This window comes from Drosophila willistoni (genome assembly GCF_018902025.1).
Source record: "Drosophila willistoni isolate 14030-0811.24 chromosome 2R unlocalized genomic scaffold, UCI_dwil_1.1 Seg167, whole genome shotgun sequence".
NCBI classification, from domain to species: domain Eukaryota; kingdom Metazoa; phylum Arthropoda; class Insecta; order Diptera; family Drosophilidae; genus Drosophila; species Drosophila willistoni.
This window is the reverse complement of record NW_025814050.1, coordinates 4,315,882-4,337,259: the sequence shown is the minus strand read 5'-3', so window position 1 is coordinate 4,337,259 and position 21,378 is coordinate 4,315,882. Positions and strand designations below refer to the sequence as shown.

The 21,378-nt window shown below is 39.4% G+C and overlaps 4 protein-coding genes across 4 annotated transcripts; 2 read left to right on the top strand and 2 right to left on the bottom strand.

The window, feature by feature from the left end:
• The first annotated feature begins 575 nt into the window (after positions 1-575).
• LOC6644110 lies at positions 576-4,524 on the top strand. The gene is made up of 8 exons (XM_002066722.4): positions 576-932; positions 994-1,120; positions 1,182-1,632; positions 2,042-2,206; positions 2,274-3,062; positions 3,122-3,245; positions 3,308-3,415; positions 3,714-4,524. The coding sequence occupies exons 1-8, from the start codon at positions 761-763 to the stop codon at positions 4,265-4,267; spliced, it is 2,490 nt and encodes an 829-aa protein (XP_002066758.1). The 5' UTR covers positions 576-760; the 3' UTR covers positions 4,268-4,524.
• Positions 4,525-8,006: 3,482 nt separating this feature from the next.
• On the bottom strand, positions 8,007-8,651 carry LOC6644109 (basic helix-loop-helix transcription factor amos). Its single transcript, XM_002066721.2, has one exon. The coding sequence runs from the start codon at positions 8,649-8,651 to the stop codon at positions 8,055-8,057; it is 597 nt and encodes a 198-aa protein (XP_002066757.1). The 3' UTR covers positions 8,007-8,054.
• A 4,398-nt stretch (positions 8,652-13,049) lies between these two features.
• On the bottom strand, positions 13,050-17,964 carry LOC6644108 (solute carrier family 12 member 9). The gene is made up of 8 exons (XM_002066720.4): positions 17,350-17,964; positions 17,141-17,275; positions 16,743-17,080; positions 15,345-16,214; positions 14,909-15,291; positions 14,650-14,841; positions 14,414-14,593; positions 13,050-14,359 (listed from the first exon to the last, which is right to left on the bottom strand). Exons 1-8 carry the CDS (start codon positions 17,615-17,617, stop codon positions 13,915-13,917), a joined length of 2,811 nt encoding a protein of 936 aa, XP_002066756.1. The 5' UTR covers positions 17,618-17,964; the 3' UTR covers positions 13,050-13,914.
• A 282-nt stretch (positions 17,965-18,246) lies between these two features.
• LOC6644107 (probable ATP-dependent RNA helicase DDX23) lies at positions 18,247-20,919 on the top strand. The gene is made up of 2 exons (XM_002066719.4): positions 18,247-18,491; positions 18,548-20,919. Exons 1-2 carry the CDS (start codon positions 18,316-18,318, stop codon positions 20,865-20,867), a joined length of 2,496 nt encoding a protein of 831 aa, XP_002066755.2. The 5' UTR covers positions 18,247-18,315; the 3' UTR covers positions 20,868-20,919.
• The last annotated feature ends 459 nt before the right edge of the window (positions 20,920-21,378 follow it).

The window sequence follows — 21,378 nt, the reverse complement described above, 5'->3', positions numbered from 1 at the left end:
TTCATTCAGACGGATGAACGGAGAGACGGAGAGGGCTAGATCGACTCCGCTGTTAAAACCCGATTAAGAATATATGTACATATATATTTTATGGGGTCGAAAAAGCTTCCTTCTGCGTGTTACATACATTTTGGAGACTTTAATATACCATTTCATGGTATAGTAAGTGCATGGTATTAAAAGTATGCACTATTCACTCACATATAAACGGCAGTCACCAACAGTGAATTTTTCCAATAATTTGTTATTTTCAAAGCTGTTGTCAATAAACTTAATTTTTGTTAGTTTGATGTACCTATTAATATTAATATTAATATTATATTATATAGATGTCATATAAACGAACGACAAAATGACGCATAAAGTCAAATTTTATGGCAAAATCTCACGACGAGGATTAACGTTTAACAAGAAAATCTAAACACATTAATTTTTAAAATCTTTTAAATTACGAAACCCTAACGCAATCGATGATTAAACCAAATGACTATCGAAATTACTATCGATTATGCGATAGGCGAAGTTTCAATTTTTTAAGGCGAAGTTTCAAATTTTTAAGGCGAAAAATCAATTTTTTAAGGCGATTTGAAGGCTCGCCGCGTGTGAGTATTTACCATCAAACAATTAAAAAAAAAAAACGCTGAAAAACAGCCGGAAGTGGACAAGAAACGTTGTAAACAATTGGGGAAAGCCGTGTGATACTCGCCTTCAGCATTATTAGTCTTGTGTTACGTTGTAATGTGCTTTTAAAGAGAGTAAAATGAGCCAACCAAGTAGTGAACGCGAAACATTCGACGAGGAACTCTTTGAGACGCGACTGGAGGCTCTGAAGGACACACAAGAGGGAATTCAGCAGATGTCTAACTGGTGCCTTCAGCATCGCAGTAATCACAAGAAAATCATTCAATGTTGGCTAAATGTGTTTAAGAAAGGTGAGGTAATTCTCCTCAGTGTATAAAGTGTTAGTTGTTAATTTTCTCGGTGTATATTTAGTGCGTGTGGACCATCGGCTAGTTCTATTCTATCTGGCCAATGATGTTATACAGTATAGCAAGCGGAAACGATATGAGTTTGTCGAATGCTGGGCAACGGCCCTCCAAAGAGCCACAACCATGGTGCGGTAAGTACACAAATGCAAATGTTTCAGCGTCTACTCTAACTAATCCCCACCACCATATTAGGGACGAACGTGTCAAGGATAAAATTCTACGCATCTTTCAAATCTGGGAGCAGCGTGAAATCTACAATGAGGAATACCTAAGCGATCTGAGTGGACTACTAAATATAGCGCCGCCAAAGAAGTCCCAAATCGATGTGAGCGATGAATTCCAAAATGCCACCCTTATTGCCCAGATTCGGGAATGCGTTGAGCTAAGCGAGTCCACCGACAAAAGCATGAATAAGCTGCCGAAGCCGCCGATATTCGAAATCGAAACCATTAAGCAGCAGTTGAAGGACAAAAGCCATTCGGGCGATATTGAGAAAGAAGTAGAACGCTGTGTTGCCTTTATCAATACGTACAACAAGAACCTTCAAAATGAGATCAAGAGTCGCAAAGCGGTCTTGGAAAGCTTGGAGGCGGCCAAAAAGTTCTACGAACATCAGGGACGAGAAGTTAAAGTGGTGGCGAGTGTAAGTGAAAATTTACTTCACGGCATTTTAAATGCATGGAAATCATTATACGGTTAAACTAATCTCTCTTTGTATAACAAGAAATTTAAAGTCACAAGGATAGGGTTGACCCAAACCAACCAATTGAGTTGAAAAATCAGCTCGAACTTACGCTAAGCGTGCCAATATATTAAGTATCAAGTCGTACTCTGTCCATGTCCTTAAAAATTACTAATCAAAGGTCAGTAAGGAGAGCTCTATGCTCCATCACTTTAGATGGAAACGTGTGAGGAATAAAATACATTTTGAATGTAGACTTTAAATGAAAAACAAAGCTTGTTTATAAGGATCAGTATTTTATATAAGTCCTTAAATGCCATATCTAATTCTATATCGTTATATCTAAACTTCAAATTTCTCTTTATCAAAGGCCTACAAAAGTTTTGGAACTCGCATCAAAATAGTGAAAAGAAAGTTAGATGAAATTATACCAACTCTTTCAAGTCCAATACCCTCGCCGGATATCAATGCACCATCGCCGGAACGAGATGCCGATCTCCAGCTACCTGATGAGAATAATACGAATGTGGGACTGGTAAATAAATATTTTGAGTTTCCAATTTCGTAATTTGAAGTGTTCTTCCCCTATCTATCCGCTACAGAACATGTTTGGTGGCGATTTGAATGGGTTTTCCAGCTATTTGGATGGTGGCAAGCTGCCCTTTGACATAAACGATTTCAAGCGAGATACACGTGATCGAGGGAGTGCCATTGAAGTAATTGGCTCTCGTTCAGATGATGAAGGAGGCTACACGCCGGGTGCCAATTTCTATACTAGCAATAACAACAGCACCAACAATGGCGGCTCCATTCCCGGCCTGTCTGTGGCTAGCGGCGCTGTAGAGTACAATCCCAATCAGGCGCATTATGGCAGCGCCTTGCCGCCGCCTGTGCCGCCTCTTCATCAGGAACAGTATGTGCCACCACCTCCCCCACATAGCTATGGAGCGGGCGGAGGCCAGGAGAGCAGTCCGTATACACCCGCACCCACAATGGCACCGCCCCCACCATTACCGCCGGCACCACCGGTCGTGGGATCCGATGATTTCAACAGCACCTGGGACATGAGTATGTCGTGGACGCCAATGGACAACAGTCTCAATAGCAGTGCATCCAGTAGCTCCGCCTATGCAACCCAGGCAACGCCGCACTCGCCGCCCCATTTCGAGCGTAAAGGCACTGCTGCTCCCCAGATTGAGTACAATGAGCATCATCACAATCAGAATGCAGCTCTAGGCACCGAGGATGTGGATCATCGCTCGCTCCAGCTGCCGCCGGCCTTTAGTTTCGGGGCAAAGCTAGGTTTGAGCAAGGACAAATCAAGGCAGCTGGTGGATATCGATCACAGAAACTTAATATCGCTGACAGGTTCTCCCGGTGGAGCCGATAAGGTATGTCGCATCCAAAAATTGTACCACATAAGAAGACAATTATGTTTTTTCTTTGCCAGGACTTTGGTGATACCGACGTAGACTACAGGACTGTGCCAGGTTCAAATGAGGAAGGCCTTATGGCTCCTCCAGGATCAAATTATGGAAAGAAAACGACAAACTCTCCACAAAAGTCAAATGCGAGTAAGGATCTTGGATATTATGATTGTTTAGGTTGCTTCTTATAAACTTATTTCTCTTCCAAGGTTCTTCGTCAGAATCGGATCGAGTGGATGGCTCGGGACGGTACGATCCGGCTGATATGGTAGTGGATATGGACATGTCGGATGACGACATTGACGAATCCCTGAGAGGTGGGAATCTAAAAAGCATTGGGCCCATGAAACTAAGTCTCAAATACCCAATGGATCCCTCATTATTATTCGTGCTTATTTGTGTTTTTAAAATACGTTTCTAGACCTCTTCTTACTCTCTGTTAGATTCATTGTCCTATCTATTTCCCTATCCCTTTTACTTTTACTCTGTTCATTTTCATCATAGTTCATCTCTATTGGTTTTCCCTCCCAAAACATAGTTTTGAGACTTTCTTTTATGGTATTTCAGTTGAAGATTGAGATAAATTGTAGATAATATACTAAATTTTTTTCTTAGAACCCAAAGATGACCTTCACATGGATAATCCGGATGCCGAAACAGATGCCAATGGCTCTCTAACACCCTCCCGCCCTGTGTTGTTGGAAACGCCGTCAGAATTTTTAAATCCTTGGGAGTCGAACAACAGTTTTCTAGGTACAATGCAGGACATGCCCCCAGATGAACAGCAACACGGTTCACTACCACCTCAGCAACAGCCATGGACCCAAATGGCCATGCATGGTGGATCGGGTCCGACTGCACCACCACCGCGACCGACCTATGGCACTCCATTTCCGTTTCAACGTTTTAATTCACCGATGAACAGTTCTGATAGTATGTCACGGGGACGCGGAAGGGGTCGCGGATGGTCGGGACAAGGAAACTTTAGACCACCCTATCAACGCATGCCAAATGCCGGTGCCGGATTTGATGCTGGTAACGCTCCAGGTCCACGCCCCTTCTTTCACCGTGGCGGCGGCGGTGGTGCAGGGGTAGGTGGAGGTGGGCCCGGCAATTCTGGACCAATGCGGGGGCGTGGTCGCATGCGTGGTAAAGCTTGGATGATGTAATTACGTATTTTAGACTTACACACATACAGAAACACACCTAAAGGTTTTAGTATATAGTTTTTATCTCAATTCGATTCAATGTATCGCAACGTATGTACAGATCAACAAATCATTTACCCATCGACACTCTAAGTTTACCCACGATCTGCAATAGGTTGACTAATTGAAGAATTTACCAAAATAAACTATATGTCTCTGTCTCTTCAATATAACTTCGCTGGCCAATAATAAATCTGTAAAAGCCCCAGAATAACGTATTTCATCAAATCGAACATTGTTTTGCAGTGGAAAGAATTCATTCGAAAGTGCTTTAAAGATGTTTATTAAAGGCATTCGACTCCATTTCTTTGTTTTAGTTTTGATTGTATTATAAAAATATTGGTTATCTTTTTAATCAGATAATCGGGGTTCTTAAAATAAATAGATTTACCAAATTAAGAGCTTATATTGTTAAATACAATTCAAAAACAGTCTTCAGTAAATATTATATTATATTTAATATGTTGACACAATTAATTAAAAATCAATATTACCAAAACAAAATGCTTATACAAAAAAAAAACAATTTAAAAATAAAATCATCTGACTAGCTCTAAATAGTGATTACTTTTTGATCAAGCATTTTCATTTATTGGTAGCCTAAAGCAAGCCAGTTCATTATTTATACATAAATATAGACATATAGTTAAAACCATTCCCGATCTTCTGCAAATAGTCAACCTATTCATAGGTCAACAAAATCTCGACCCTAATCTACACGAACCTGCAAAGACTTCTTTTCCATACACCAACAACATACTAATATTATTTTCATTAAGTTATCTCAGATAAAATAACTTTTTCTTAGTTATAGCAATATTTAAAATTAGTATTCATCTGTAAATAGAATTATTTAGGCAAAAAAAAAACCTAGTTTTATCTTAAACTATGCCAACGTTTTATGCTCTTCACTAAATGTAAAATCTGCAAAATCTCCTTAATATAAATTTAAATAAAAATTCATTTCTTCAATAAAAAATTAACTCGAAATCGGACATAGCAAGAGGGGTAATTGGATTAATTATTTATTCATTTTCAAAATGCTATTTCTACTCACTTCTCACTTAAGAAATGAAGATAATTTCAAAGCGAATTCTTTGTTCGTGTATCCGTTATCTCAAAAAGATTTCTCTTTGTGTAAGAAAGGACATTTTTGAAATTCATAAAACGTAGGCAAGTCAAAGAACAATAATTATAGAATTACATTAATTAAGCCAATAAGTATATAGTGTATAATGTTGAGTATTTAGTTTTATAAATACAATGTGATATTCAAAAATCTAAAACACTGTTTCTCTTCTTGTTATCCTACCGACCATGTTAAATGGCAACCTTCTCGACGATTTCCCAGCACTTACAAATGACTATGTTTAAATCAATTTTCGTATACCGGTTTCTTTTTCCCGAGTTCGGGTCCTGGGGAAGCGCTCGAAATGTGTTCCATTGATGACGTTTGCCGCACTTAATCACTTCTGTTTGGACCGAGTTGGTCTGTGTCGGAAGTCGGAACTCATTAATTCTGTCGGCAACTGGTACTTTGGTGGTCCTTTGTTTTGAAGGTGGGCGAGGCATCCCAGCCTACTTATTTGAAAAAGGGCTAAATCAAGAATACCGACTAATGCGAACATTTTTCAAGGATGTTATTCTAACAATAAGTAATCTGTAAATATGTGAACATATACATATGAAACATTGCGGGAATTCTCAAAAATGATAACAAAACAAATCTTTTGTAAATTCTGAAACTGTGCAATTTTCTATGGTTATTCGTCTTTTTTAAAAGGCTTGCTTCATTTTCGTAATGTAAATTTGTTCAAGTAAACACTTTGAAAATTTCAAGTCAATTCAAAATTTTGTAAGTGCGCAAAACTATTAGTCTAAAATTTTAACTTATCCTTCGAAGCCTTTTTATACCCTTGCAGAGGGTATTATAAAATTGGTCAGATGTTTGTAACGCACAGAAGGAGACGTTTCCGACCCCATAAAGTATATATATTCTTGATCACCATGAGAAGCTGAGTCGATATAGCCATGTCCGTCTGTCCGTCCGTCTGTGCGTATGCGTTTTACTCAGCCGTCTTAAGAGCTAACGGGCTGAAATTTTTTTTCGGGGTTTTTTATTACCCGGGAAAAATAAAGTATGAAAACCATAAGGATCGGACCACTATATCATATAGCTCTAGAAGAACCATTTTCATAAAAATCGGAGTATGCTATGAAATTTACATATGTAATAATATTGGATATAAAACCCCAGATCCCAAAATATGAATGTGATGAACTGTATGTGTATGCGTGCGTTGCTTTGCTTTGGGAATAAGGGAAGAAGAAGAACAAATTGTAAAATAGAGAGTAAAATTGTTTTGTTTGTATATTGATGAATTGAGTTGCAGAAAACAAATTTTGAACATGTAAAATTATTATTACCAAGGACTGCAAGGGTATATAAACTTCGGCATAGCCGATGTTAGCTTCTTCGATATTTTATATTATCGTGATTTAAATTGATATTTATTGATTTCCGATAAAAATTTATATATGTAGAAGGCTCCTTTAATTTAATAAAGAATTTTCATTACTTATTTTTTCAGTTAATTACAAGATACAATTTTAACGAAATGCGCTTGGTTTTTCTTTTTCAAATATCAAATGATATATTAACAAGTCCTTGCAATAATTTTACAATTTTTCTCTAGAAAAAATGGGAAAAATTTGTAATCTCCCACTGTTTATTAGTGCAATTTGTATGTCAAGAGTTAAGAAATTATAATTGTAATAGTTTTGAAAATGTATTTAAAGGGACAAAGGTCTCAATTTATGGTTAAAGGAAAGCAGATAAAAGTTAAGTTCGGCCCTTTTTTGAAAAATATCGTGAACCGGATAATTTGGAAAGGAAGAAATGAACAGGCAGGAAAAATTGCACAATTCAACGAGAAAATCGTGTTGTTATGAGAAAGAGGCCATAGGGTCGCTATAAAAGCGCTGTAGAAAATGCATCAACAAAAATACTAAACAAACTGAAATTGTTCTAGTCCAAAATGTTCTAAGCTGGTCAAATGTGGAGGAATTGAATTTTTCTTCTTCAGTAAATTTCTTATACAATATTAGTAAAAGAATCCCAATTTTGCTAGTTAGGTCGGTTTCAATTTACAACAAGAAAACATTTTTTAATGAAATAGGTTTTTCAAATATTTCTTTTAAATTATGTTTATGTTTCTAAAATTTCACATATTTCTTGAACAATTTCAATATTTCAAAATACCGATTAGAATTCATTTCTTTGATTGTTTGAAAAAAGAAATATTATATTCTTGTTATTATAAGCATTATAATAACAATGGTTTTCTACATTTCCGATCAACTTGATCATTGTTTTGTGTTTTTTGTCGAACAATTTGTGAAACTACATAAATGGCTTTGAATTCTTGATAAAGATAATCTTTTCATACCAAACTGAATCCGATTAGTTTACGATAAAGGGAACGATTTCAATGCCTAAAACGTATAAAAATTCAAAAAGTGAAATGAAGAATAAACCCATAATTTTAATCATTTCCGAATTGTGCAACTAATTTTCGAATGAAACAATATGCAAATTTAAAACAAATTCGATATATTTTTTAGTTTTTAAATTATATTACAATTTTTTATGCTTAGAACTAGCAGCCTTTAAAAGTTTACACTAGCTTCGAGTGTTGCTACAACACATACGGCGATCCTTCGCCTCCTTGCATCTCCCGTCGAATGATCAATAGTCCCTTGAGAGTAATGTCACCAGATCGCCAATGTAGGCCTGAGCCATTTGCAGTGTCTCATATTTGGATAGCCGCCTGTCGTGTCCCAGAGATGGTACCACATCGCGCAGCTTGTCAAAAGCGTCGTTTAGGCTGTTCATCCGTCGGCGTTCACGTGCATTGGCGGCCAGGCGTCGTTTTCGAAGGACATCCTTGCCGAATCCAGATGAGCCGACCGACGACGCGTAGGAAGATGATGAGTTGCTGTATGGCTTGGTCCGCTGTTCCCTTGCCCAATATTTGGAGGCTTTTGTCTGGGATTTGTTAAGTGAACTCGTGGGTAAAGCTGCATTCTGTTGTGTCTGGGCGCTAAGCATGTGCTCCAATTCTAGGACTGCTGGGGTATCGTAGTACATTTCGAGGGAACTACTGTTGGTGCCATCCGAGAGACTATCTCCGCTGCAGCCATTGAAATCCTGCTGGTACATGAACTGCTCCAGCTGTTGGAACGCATCCTCCGCGCTATGCCCAAGCATCGCATCGTCGTGCGTCTCGTTGTGGTTGTTGTTATTGTAGTAAAAGTGTTCAATCAGATCGTTGTTTGTCAACATGGTTGTACAATGTTCGGATACCCAAGGATAACTGAGGCAATAATAGTCCTCAGAGGCCTTTATATACCAGCCAAGTCGCGCAACTGAACGTTGATTGGTCCAGGTCAAAGTCGAAGTGCTCTTACCTGATTCGCCGGTCCCTTTTGTTGATCCCCGCTCTGCAGGCAGGTAGTCAACCTTTTTCTTATGCCCGTGCCCTAAATTGGCTTGTGGTCAAAACGCTTAATTGCCACTTTTTCGATTTCTTCAGCTCCATTGCCTGTTTTGTTCGACCTGCCATTTGGCTACCGTGTGGAATCAAATTCCTGACTCCCTTTGTGCGTCTGACTGATATTTTCTTTATATCGAACAATATTTAATTTATAAGTTAAACAATTGCAACGAAGGTCAATTGCCAGCACAAAAGAATTGCATTAAAATACATAATTTGCATCCATCGAGGGATAAACAATTTGGCCTGCTCTCCTTTCAAACCAACCTCTCGCATTGCATGTCTGTGGTCTAGTAAGTGTTTTTTCTTCTGTTTTGCAAGAATTGTTAATTCCCTGTGCGGTTTTCAACTTTCGATTTTTGGTATATTGTTCTTTATTGGGTCAAAAGTAAATATGTGTAAGTATTCTCTTCAATCGGAGGTGACTTTCTTTTTACAACAAGAAAATCAACTGAAGCTCCCTTCCCACGCATGGGTAAAGTGCAAAAACCTATGCTAAAGTAAGGAACTTGAGCACGTAACTAAACTATTGAAATAAATAAAGTACTATAAAGGCAGAAACGACAATCATACCATAAGATATTGCAATGAGAGGCATATACATATGTACATACTTATACCTATACCCCATCCAACATTTGGATGATTGTTTGGAGTGGAATCTTAAGCAACAGTCTTTTGAAGTCGTTTTGATGAAGAAAAATAATTTATTTTAAGAAGACTCGGAAAATACTCTCCCAAATGCTTAAAACGTGATATAGTCACTTAAGGCTGAGTCAAACATGAGTCGAAAGTGATTAGAAGAAGGGGTCAAAGGCGACACTCCAAGAAGTGTCGCTGCTAAGGTACAATTTTCTTCTGATAAATGAGTCATTTATGCGCAGAAAACTAGCTTATTCATTATAGATTTTAATCATATAGAAAACTCAAAAAAGAATCATATATTATTGCAAATGTATGCAAATGTATATAAGAGTTAAAAATACTGTGTACTGTCGTTTTGACGGTTCCATTCCAGCCACGATCAAAAACGATTTTTAATTCTTATTTCTTTTATATAGTTTACAGGTCGTTCAAGTGGCCACTATGACACCAGGAGGGAGCCTGTTTCCGGCGAATCCAAGCAAAAAGGTGCCCATCTCCCAACCAACCAAGGGGCACAGCTGTGTATCGCATGTGGACAAATAGACAAGGAGAAACAAACATACAGACTAAAATATATAAACTATAAACTTTCTATAATGTAAATAGGAAAGAAAGATGTTTTAATTATAGGAATAGAAGACTCAGATTACAGGGTATAGGAATTGCAAGGTTCATGCAAAGCATAGTTGACTAATGACTAAGAGATAAGGGGATAAAGTTATATCTACTTAGTCTACATGGATGGATTATCCTAAGTCAATAACTCAGGAGAGGCTATTTCTCTATGTTTAAAAGCTTGTTCATAAAAATGACACCAAGCAAAAAACACCAGTGAAAAACACGTCCGTCAGAGTAAAAGTTTTATAGATCACAAGATCTACAACTTGAAAAAGATATCAATACATTTCTGACATATACACTGACATATTTTCAATACAAACTAAGAACAGGAAATGCAATCGTCAAATTGTTTGCACATGTTTGTTTTACAGACTATCTATATAGTAATTTTTTTCGAGTCTAATTTTTATAAGGCAATCTGAAAGTTAGTACAAAGTTAGACAATAAACTTTTGTCTACCTTTGTGTATTCAGTTTTCAAGTATATACTTCACATAGCATATAGTCAAAATATTTATGCTCAAAGGATTTTCCTTGTCCTTTTACAAATTGTTCAAGGAACGCATATTGCAATTATCCAGCTTAACTTGTCTAATACTTATTTTAATATATGTAAAACAACTCATGTATACAAATTTAATGTTAAAAATTTTAACCGTTTTCTAGCAATTGGTAAACATAAGCATATTTCTCATACTTATCTACTCAATATAGTCGTTTTTTCCTTTCATTCATTTAATCCTTTCACTTGATAAGAAAATCAAAGAATAAGAATTTTTGCTAAATATAGACATTTCCGACTTTAAATTAAGAAAACTTTGGATGAAAACCCTTTCTAAAGAGAGTAATGATTTTTGAAATAAATACATATAAAATACTTTATCCCTATAAATGAATTAACATAGACTAAGCTTAAGCCAAATTTACCCCTAAATAGGAATCATTTAACCTTTTTTTTCGACTGCTGCTTCTCTCTGATTTAAGCCCCATCCACTCAGGTAGAATATCGAAATATAGGGTCTGATGATTGGTAAACTAAGACCTATGCAAACTAACAACAACTGACATATTCTAGAAAAGACATTATAACTTTTAAAATTTTTTTTAATTCCTAGCATAACTTTTTTAAACTAAGAAGGTAGTGAGATGTTGCTAGTAAATGATACTCGATCATGATATGATCAACACAACAGCTTAGTTATAGTTATAGTTATTAAACTTTAGGTAAGTAAGCCTATATCTTTATTGTCAATAACTATTTAGTTACTCATTTTTATGTATTCTAAACACTGTTTTGTAGATCAATCATTGGTCCTTACACAATTTTGAATGCTCTACATTCCACCATCAGGACATGTTTCTCAAGCCCACTTTCAAGTGGCCGCAACGAAAGGTTAATTAACTCCACACACACAGTAGAGGAAAATCAATTCAAACAGTTCGTTGAATTTCTATGGAAAACGGGCAAAACAATTCGAAAACAGCGCCGGCCATGGCTAAAGTGTACAAATGATGATACTACTTGATCCTTTGGATATTTCACACAAATTGACATGAACAAAGTCGAAATGCAGTGGCCAAGTGCACAGGAGAGATGGAGACTCTCGATCTGATCTGCCGACAAAAGAATTCTGACGTTTGATCTTGACGCTGATGGATCCACATCCTCGTACATTGTCATGATTGCCACGCGACCGCAGAAATCGGATGAGCGATTTCAACCTCAAGCATTATGCTGCAATATTTCTAGCGAAAGGACGCGATCGCCTAAAGATCATAAACGCCCCTAAGTAAGGAGTTCGTATGTAGGTTCTGGGCATTTCCAATTAGCATGTGGTTTACCTGTTCCTTTTCGAAGCAGGGACATGTCAAAATAGCAACAATAGGTAGAGGAGGCGGTTCTGGTTGAAAGTTGAACCTCTCTTTTGCCTTATCCACAATGCTTTAGTTAGGTAACAATAGAACAACTGATGGTAATCCTTCGGTGTGTTTAGTTGCGTGTTTTCTCCTCAAGATTAATCGTTTTCGTTTTGCGGATTATACGTTGGCGCTAAATTGCGAAAATACGATTACAGGTCATATACTCGAGCAAAGATTGCGTGAGACGTTCGATGGGAATTTCTTTTTCCTCAACAGCACTTGTCTCACCTCAGCCTTTTGTCTTAAGGACAATGGCAAAAGTCTATTGTTCTATTGACCGAGAGGGCTAAGAGGACATTCGAACTGAGTTTATCCAAATTACCATGTAATATATACCTTGAATTATGGAATATTATATTCATACAAAGGAATTATTTGTTTGTTTCTACGAAAATTAGTTTTGGTGAAATTTCTTGTGGAACACCTGTTTGAATTTTGCAGACTTCTTGTCTGGGCAAGAGCTTAAGACGATGCCACCACAATTACGAGTATGAGAGAAGTACTTCTCTGATTTCATTTCTAATGAATAGAGCGTGCTCTCATAACTTAGTCGCACGTCAAGGATATACATAAGTGGACCAACTCTTAACTAACCGTTAGGCTTCTATTCGGATAACCCAAAGGCTTTATGAGAATTTATTGACACTTAACAGTGATTGGGTAAAACAAACAGCGAATCCTTACATTCAGGTAAGCGCATTCTTTCCAAAAAGATCCTTGAAAAGGATGAACCAGGTAATCACAGAAGCAGGACACTGCGACGTATCATAAATTGTCATCACATAAATACTGTGCGAGTATCGTTTGACGTTTATGACTCTATTCGGCCGCTGCTTCTTGCGGCAATCAGTGTCCTTTTTTACACTTGAGCCGGCTTTTTATCTAAATAAGCATTTAATGGTAGCGGTAAATGAGGCACCAAACAGACTCCAAATGGGACAAATGCTTCGACATGCAGTCAACATGTAAGTGTTAATTGAAAAAGCGATAAAGACAAAGATATACGGATAGTATAAATACATATTTCTAATTTTATTATGTTATTGGAAAGAAATGAATTCACATTGCAATACAATTGTTTTAAATAATTACATAAGTATTGCACAGTTCAAATCGTTAACGCTTTTTAAGAATAGTTTTGTATATATGTATGTATGTACGGTGTATATGTAAATCTTAGCTAAACAAAAACTGATTGAACAACTTAAATTTGTGGCTAAGAGTGAACTGTGTGTTTACCTTTTATCCTATCATTCTCTATCGTTTATCGCTATCAAATCCAGTTTTCTAATACTTTTCTTTTTAAATATTTTTTTTTAAATGTTTCTCAATCACAAATTGTTTTAATATCGGTGTATTTTGTTGTTGGGATGATGTCATTGTTGCCTCGTTATTTGTAATTGTATAAAATTGGGTGTTAAATGACTGATATGATAATTACTTTGTGTGATATTAAAATTGTTTTTCTTATAGAACGATTTATGTGCAAATGAATTCCAATTAGCTACAAATAAATATAAGAATCGTTTTCCATTTCGATAAACAAAGCACAATTAAAGACAAACTAAAAATCGAACTAAAAAGAACCAATTAGAATGTATATAAATATTTTATCAGAATTGTGAATTAACCTGTACGAATAGTTTAGATTAAATGCAGAATTGATGAAGTGAATCACCATGCAAATAATGACGACTACTCGTATACTACATAATACATTGAAATCATTTGTGGATTCAGCTTATTCTTATGCACACAACAATAATATGCCTCACACACAATTTGAATAGAGCGAGTGCTATCGGCTAAATTGGTTTAATCCGCTTCTAGGGAGTTTTTTATATCACATCTGGTCCATGTACTATGTTTACAGCGTTGTCGAGGTCACCGTACTGACGCCATGCACCAGTATGGTTGGCGGCAATTCAGCTGTAAGCTCTGTTAGCAATTCCACATAGTTTGCGCTGCGCTCATTGAAATCTGGTACGGATAACTTTGGCGGAGCAGCCAAATAGACGAATGATAAGGCGGTTTGGTCTGAGCGTTGACGTATGATTTGATTGGCACGCTGCATATACAATAGTGAGCGATTAAGTTTATCCTCACTTGCCTCATCATCGTCGTCACTCAACAGGGTTTCATCCGCCTGCGCGGTATATTGCTTCACTGTCCGTGCAAGTCGACTGAAGTCGGTGTCACGACTCCATTCTTGTATCTCTATGATGTCCGCATTGATACGAAGCTCCTTCAACGATTGTTCCAATTTCATTTTGGAGAAAACTTCCATTTGCGGAGCTTGTGTGTCAAAGGTCCTAACAAAAAACGCACATCAAATAAGAGATAATTCTGTCAGTTGAAAAACTTACCCCACAGTTCGTTGCTCAGGCGCCTCACAGAGGAAAATCCTGACACGCAAATGCTTCCATTTCGCCAGCATGATCACCGCCAGTTGCATCATGAACAAAGACACCATGTCAAAGGGATCTCCCGATGTTGGATTAAATATGTTTATAGGCCAGACATCGATGAACTTGACATGTTTGCTTCTGCAAATCACAAACTAAATTATATTCATTCATTTGATTTAAAATTGCAAACTTACATTGATATGAAATTCTTGTCCAGCCGTTGAAAGTTTCTGCAGAGGCAAAGATTCTTCTTCATGCGCAGAGTATCGCAAAGAATTTGTACATATTCCTGCACCTGAAAATGCTTAGGTTCACCATCTCGGCGAATAGGGAAGCTTTGAATGTCTCCATTATTGAAATCATCCGTTTTGTAGGGCGACGAACCACTGCATAGTAGATAGAAAAGTAAATTTAAATTAAATAATATAAATTATGATCGTGGAAAAGACTTACTTTTGGAAAAAGTCCTTGGGTGCTTCGTTGTCGTAGAAACCCAAAATGATAGTATTTGGTTTCATGGCTCCAATGCCGGATAATCTGATCAGGTGCTGGACACCTTCACGAATGCTACGACTCAGTGTCACCTCGGTAAAGGCCTTAACGCGCATGTGATCCAGGAAGGACCACCATTTCTGATTCTCCTCTGGATCCTCGACAGCACGGAAATCACCCAATTTGACATGACCGATGATATAGAGGCCGCTCTTTTTCATATCGTTGACAAAATCAACCAAAGGGCAGCACGAACGTGGTGAGGAAACCAAGAGTAGAATTTGTGGGCGCCAGAATTTGACATGATCTTTTCGTGGATCCAACATAAGAAGATATTTTCGGACCTAAATGAAGAAGCATTATATTTTGGACTCCTTTCATCTATTAGATTTCTCACCTGATGGAACATTAGGGCCTGGGATATTGAGCCCCATTGCGCAGCTTGAGTTGCCGGTGAAAAGAGATGCAAGGCTATTACCAGGATTAGACACAGGATGATGCAAGACGAGGCATAGATGGGATTTATAACAAACATCATGATTAGTGTACCCAGAAGACCCACCAGACAAGTGTGCCAAGTGAAGTACTTGAACAGCGGTCGGAAATTGGGAGCACCCGTTAGCTCAATGCCCAAACACGCCAAATTGGTGGCCAAATAGGAGAGCATAAATAGGACCGAATTGATTTGGGCAATAATGTTAAATGATCCAATCAACAAAACGCACTCTACCAAACACCAGCTGACCACCACAGCGGCAATGGGATTTCCCTTCCATGTGCCACTCAAAACAAAGTTAAGCAGAGATCCAAACACTTGATCCTTGGATAATGCTTCCAGAATGCGACTAGAGCCAATCAAATTGCTAAGACCCGTCGAGAAGGTGGCGGTAAGTATGCCAATTGCGGTAAATGGTGGCCACAAGTTAATGGGCATCAGGAATAAGTAATTCTTCTGCATGGTGGCAAACGGAGTCGTGCAGCTCATCAGGAACGACAGTATAATATACGAGACAAATGTGAAGGCCACAGCCGACAGTGTTCCCCAAGGAATGCTCTTCGAAGGGCTTCTCAACTCTCCCGACATATTGGCTCCAGCCATGATTCCCGTCACACCAGAGAACAAAACGCCAAAAGTGGTCGAAAAATCGACCGGTTTACTATTCGATGTATAATCAACGCCATAATGTGAGCCCAGATTGTCACGCAAAGTTTGAGCACTGAGGCCAGTGTAATTTAGGAATCCCGTTGCATTACTAGCATCGGGTATCTGTAATGAATAATTATCAATCGGTTAATAGATAAATTTAGATATCTAATTAATATTATCAAAGTAAAGTTTAGTTTTTCCTATCAGCTGCCGTTGAATCATACGCATAACTAACTTATCTTTCGGGTCTTTTTCCTATAGATATTCGTTTGTATACATAATGTGGGGACTTAGAAAGACTTAACATTAACAAAAATGACCGGGGCGATAAAAAATGCTAACCAAGTGTAGAACAAACCGAAGGTTGTATGACTAAATCGAAGTATTACGATATAAATTGAATAAAGGCATTTAGAAAAAAAAAACATTTGAAGTATCCAAATTAGAAAAAGCAAAATTCTTAGAACGAAATGCAATAGTGAAGCAGATTAAAAGGAACTACTTATAGATAACCCATTGGATAGATGAACGATTAATTTCAAATTAATCTAAAGGTGTAATATATCACGATTTGAGCTTATCATATCAAAGATAATTATTTCCATCGATGGGGATTCGCAATGAGTGATTGAAAGTTTGATGTCTTACCGTGTCGTTGGTTGCTCCCTTGGCTAGGAAACTGATATACGTAGCGAACAGACAAATAATCACAGTTCCCAAAATAATTACTGACGTCTTGGCAAAGAGGGCGGCACCCACCAAGCAGACGAGCAACATGCATGTATTGATTAGGCTGCTGACCAGGAAGCTCCACCAGGGACCGCCAGGCAAAACGGCGACACCGAAACTGCTGTCGGGACCAAAGTCATTCATTATGCCCTCGGTACAACCTGAGATGGCCATAGCAGAGCCAACCACATTGGCAAAAAAGAACAAGGTTCCAATGGAGCCGCCGAATTCCAGGCCCAAAGTGCGACTTATCATAACTAGAGCGGGAAACGATGAAATGAAAAGTCAGCAAATAAATAAAGTAATCCAAAACTTACAGTAGACACCGCCACCCTCAATAGCCCCATTTGTGGAAATGGCGCAGACAGAGGCCACAGTAAAGATTAAAATAGCGTACGCGATGATGAATTGCAACAGAGTTATGTACAGTCCAGCGTTTCCCACAATATAGCCTGTAAATTGGTCGAAATGGAAATAAGTTGCATTTAAGGTGCTTTGCCAGCTAAATGACGCCATCGACACCCACCGACTCGTATGAAAACCAAGGCGCTAAACATGGACAAGGCCACGGGACTGAAGACACCGGCAAATGTTCCCAATGTCCGACCATTACGTTCCGGATCCTGCATCCCAAATTCTACGTAGCCATCGCCAGAACTACTACGTGTTGCCACTGAGTTGTTGTCATTATTGGCGCCCCCGAAGAGCGAACCAAAACTGCGGAAGACATTGCCAGCGCTGCCATTACGTGGTGTGGCAATGGGAGCGGTCTCCTGATCCGTGTTGATACTCATTTTTTCTCTAGATTCAGTTCAATTGAAAATCCAGAGAATCCCACACATATGCACACACAGAAATGTAGATACAAATTCAATGTGTGGGTGACGGGGGAAAGACAGACAGATGACGCGAACGCCCCCAAAGTTTAGTTTAGCAAGCAAAGCTAAGCTTTTTCTAAAATTTCAACCCAATTATCTGATTTGTGCACTCCAACTGGACCGAGACGGCGAGATTAAAAATGTTGTATCTTCACAGCAATGTAGGCTTATTTTTCTCTCTTTTTGTTCTTTTGTCACTACTGTGTGGCTGCCGCAGCCGCTGCTTTGTCTGTTGGAGCAGAGAAAGCGTTGGGAACTGAGTCTCCCCTCCCCAAAGCCCCCCCAAAAAACCATTTGTTTTGTTTTCAACATACGGGTAGTCAGTTATTTATCGATAACCAGAACAGGGCTGCCTACGTGAATTTAGTAAAAGATACAAAATTATTCATTATTTTGTATTCCGAGTTCTGAACTTTACAAGCAAAACAATGTACATCAATTTTACCATAAATAACATTTTTGCCTGACATTTGAATATTTCGTATAGAATTACCGTTAAACATAAAAATGATTCACGCTCTCATCACTAGTTCGATAAGTTATCGAACGATAGTTTGCCCAGCTGTTCCGGCAACAAAAGCGAAAACGTTTGAACCCTTTTTTAGTCAGAAGCAATGGTAAATGATAAAAAACGACGCTCTCGTTCGCGAGAACGTTATAGAGACGAACGTCCGAGCGGTAATGAACGTGACCGCGAACGCCAAAGGGAGCGGGAAAGGTACCGTGGCAAGGAGCAACGTGATCAACAACAGCGGGATCGAGACCGCCGTCAACGGCGTCCTCGTTCCAGGTAAGTTTAGTATTCAACAGTTTAGATTGACTAGTAAATCAAATACCATTTCACAGAGAGGATCGAAACCGTCGACGGTCTCCAGATCGCAGCGAAAAGAAACTGAAACTAGATGCTCCGCTTAAGCCAGATGCTGGTACTAGCAAGGCTGACGAAGAAGTGCTCGATGAAAAGCAAGAGTTGAAACTAAAAAAGGAGCCACTTTCTTTGGAGGAATTGCTAGACAAGAAAAAGCGCGAGGAGATAGCACGTAGCAAGCCCGTTTTTCTAACCAAAGAGCAGCGAGCCGCCGAAGCCATTAAACGCCGACAGGAAGAAGTGGAGCACATGCGTGCCGTTCAAGATGCGGTCAGGGAGCAAATGTCAATGTCAACAAAAGGTGGAATTAGTTCAATGGCCACTGCAATGGCTTCAGCACCACCAACAGCACCTCCTATGGCTCCGCCTCAAGCCAAGTCCGACAGACGCGACAGAAACGATAGAGGCGGTGAACGAGGTGGCGATCGCGGAGGGGATCGAGGAGACCGAGGCGGTGATCGCGGAGGAGACCGAGGTGGTGACCGAGGCGGTGATCGTGGAGGCGATCGTGGCGGTGATCGAGATCGCGACAGCAAACGTGCCGAGGATCTTACACACAAGGACAAGGAAAAAGAACTCGAAGCCATACGTGAACGTTATCTGGGAATTATCAAGAAAAAGCGAAGAGTTAGGCGTCTAAACGATCGCAAATTCGTTTTCGACTGGGACGCCGGCGAGGACACTTCAATAGATTACAACAATCTGTACAAGGAACGTCATCATGTCCAATTTTTTGGTCGTGGAAATGTAGCCGGCATCGATATCAAAGAACAGAAGCGTACGCAGAGTAAATTTTATGGCGATCTGCTGGAGAAACGGCGCACTGAAGCAGAAAAAGAGCAGGAGAAGGTGCGCTTGAAGAAAATGAAACGTAAGGAGGACAAACAGAAATGGGACGATCGCCACTGGTCGGAGAAAGACAACGACGAGATGACCGAGCGAGATTGGCGCATTTTCCGCGAGGATTACAACATAACTATCAAGGGTGGACGGATACCCAATCCCATACGTAGTTGGAATGAGTCGGGCTTCCCGCCAGAAATCATTGACATTATCGATAGAGTGGGCTATAAGGAACCAACTCCAATTCAACGTCAAGCTATTCCCATAGGCTTACAAAATCGCGACATTATAGGCGTTGCCGAGACCGGTTCAGGCAAAACGTTGGCCTTCCTCATTCCTTTGCTATCGTGGATTCAATCGTTGCCGAAAATAGAGCGTCTGGAAGATGTCGATCAGGGTCCCTACGCCATAATAATGGCACCCACCCGTGAGTTGGCTCAGCAAATTGAAGAAGAAACCACCAAATTCGGTCAACCCTTGGGCATACGTACAGTCGTCGTAGTGGGCGGTTTGTCGAGGGAGGAACAAGGTTTCCGACTCCGTTTGGGATGTGAAATTGTCATTGCTACACCCGGTCGTCTGATTGATGTCCTGGAAAACCGATATTTAGTGCTCAACCAGTGCACTTACATTGTGCTTGATGAGGCCGATCGTATGATTGATATGGGTTTCGAGCCCGATGTCCAGAAGATTCTCGAGTACATGCCGGTCACCAATCTCAAACCCGATACAGAGGAGGCAGAGGATGAGAGTAAGCTAATGGAGAACTTTTACACAAAGAAGAAATATCGGCAAACGGTCATGTTCACGGCTACGATGCCTCCGGCGGTAGAGCGGCTTGCCCGCTCCTATCTTCGGCGTCCAGCCACCGTTTACATTGGTTCTGTGGGCAAACCTACTGAGCGCACTGAACAGATCGTCTACATGATGGGCGAGAATGACAAACGCAAGAAGCTCATGGAAATTCTATCCCGCAGTATTGATCCGCCTATTATTATCTTTGTTAACCAAAAGAAAGGTGCCGATGTTCTGGCAAAGGGCCTGGAAAAGCTCGGCTACAATTCTTGCACCCTCCACGGTGGCAAGGGACAGGAGCAGAGAGAATACGCATTGGCCGCTCTCAAATCCGGAGCCAAAGACATTTTGGTGGCAACGGATGTGGCGGGTCGTGGTATCGACATCAAGGATGTCTCCTTGGTCATCAATTACGACATGGCCAAGACTATTGAGGATTACACCCATCGTATCGGTCGTACTGGTCGTGCGGGCAAAAATGGTGTGGCCATTTCCTTTGTTACCAAGGACGACAGCAGTCTCTTCTATGATCTGAAGCAATGCGTTACAGCCAGCCCAGTGTCAGTATGTCCTCCGGAATTGATGAATCACCCCGAAGCCCAACACAAGCCTGGCACTGTGGTCACCAAGAAGCGCCGGGAGGAGAAGATATTTGCCTAATATTCTAATTCAAGAAATTCAAAATAAAGTTTGCAAATTCTGACCCTAAGAATTCTACCAGAAAATATTAGTATTACCTAGTTGCCACTACAAATATATTCATCATCCAACTTTTGGAGAAATGGAAACGGTCACGTTAACCAAATGCTAGTACTTCTCAAATTTCGGGCAAAAGGCAGCAGCCTTTAATTTATGTTATAGTAAACTAGTATATCGAATTACAGACTTTAGAATAAGACTTTTTATCGCCTAGAAAAAAGACAAACAAATACTATAGCTATCTATGAGCTAAATAAGAAAGGTAATACAAGACTATGGGCATATTACGGGAAGTAGAAGGCAGAGGACCCTAAAAGCTTCATGCAAGGCATAGTTAGTGGATCAATGAGTAAGGGTTAAAGGTATAATAGGATGTCTACTTCGTCTACATAGTACCTACAATTTAAGCCGGAGCGAATAACTCAGGCAAGTCGATTTCGCCATTTAGAAGCTTGTGCATAAAAATAACACC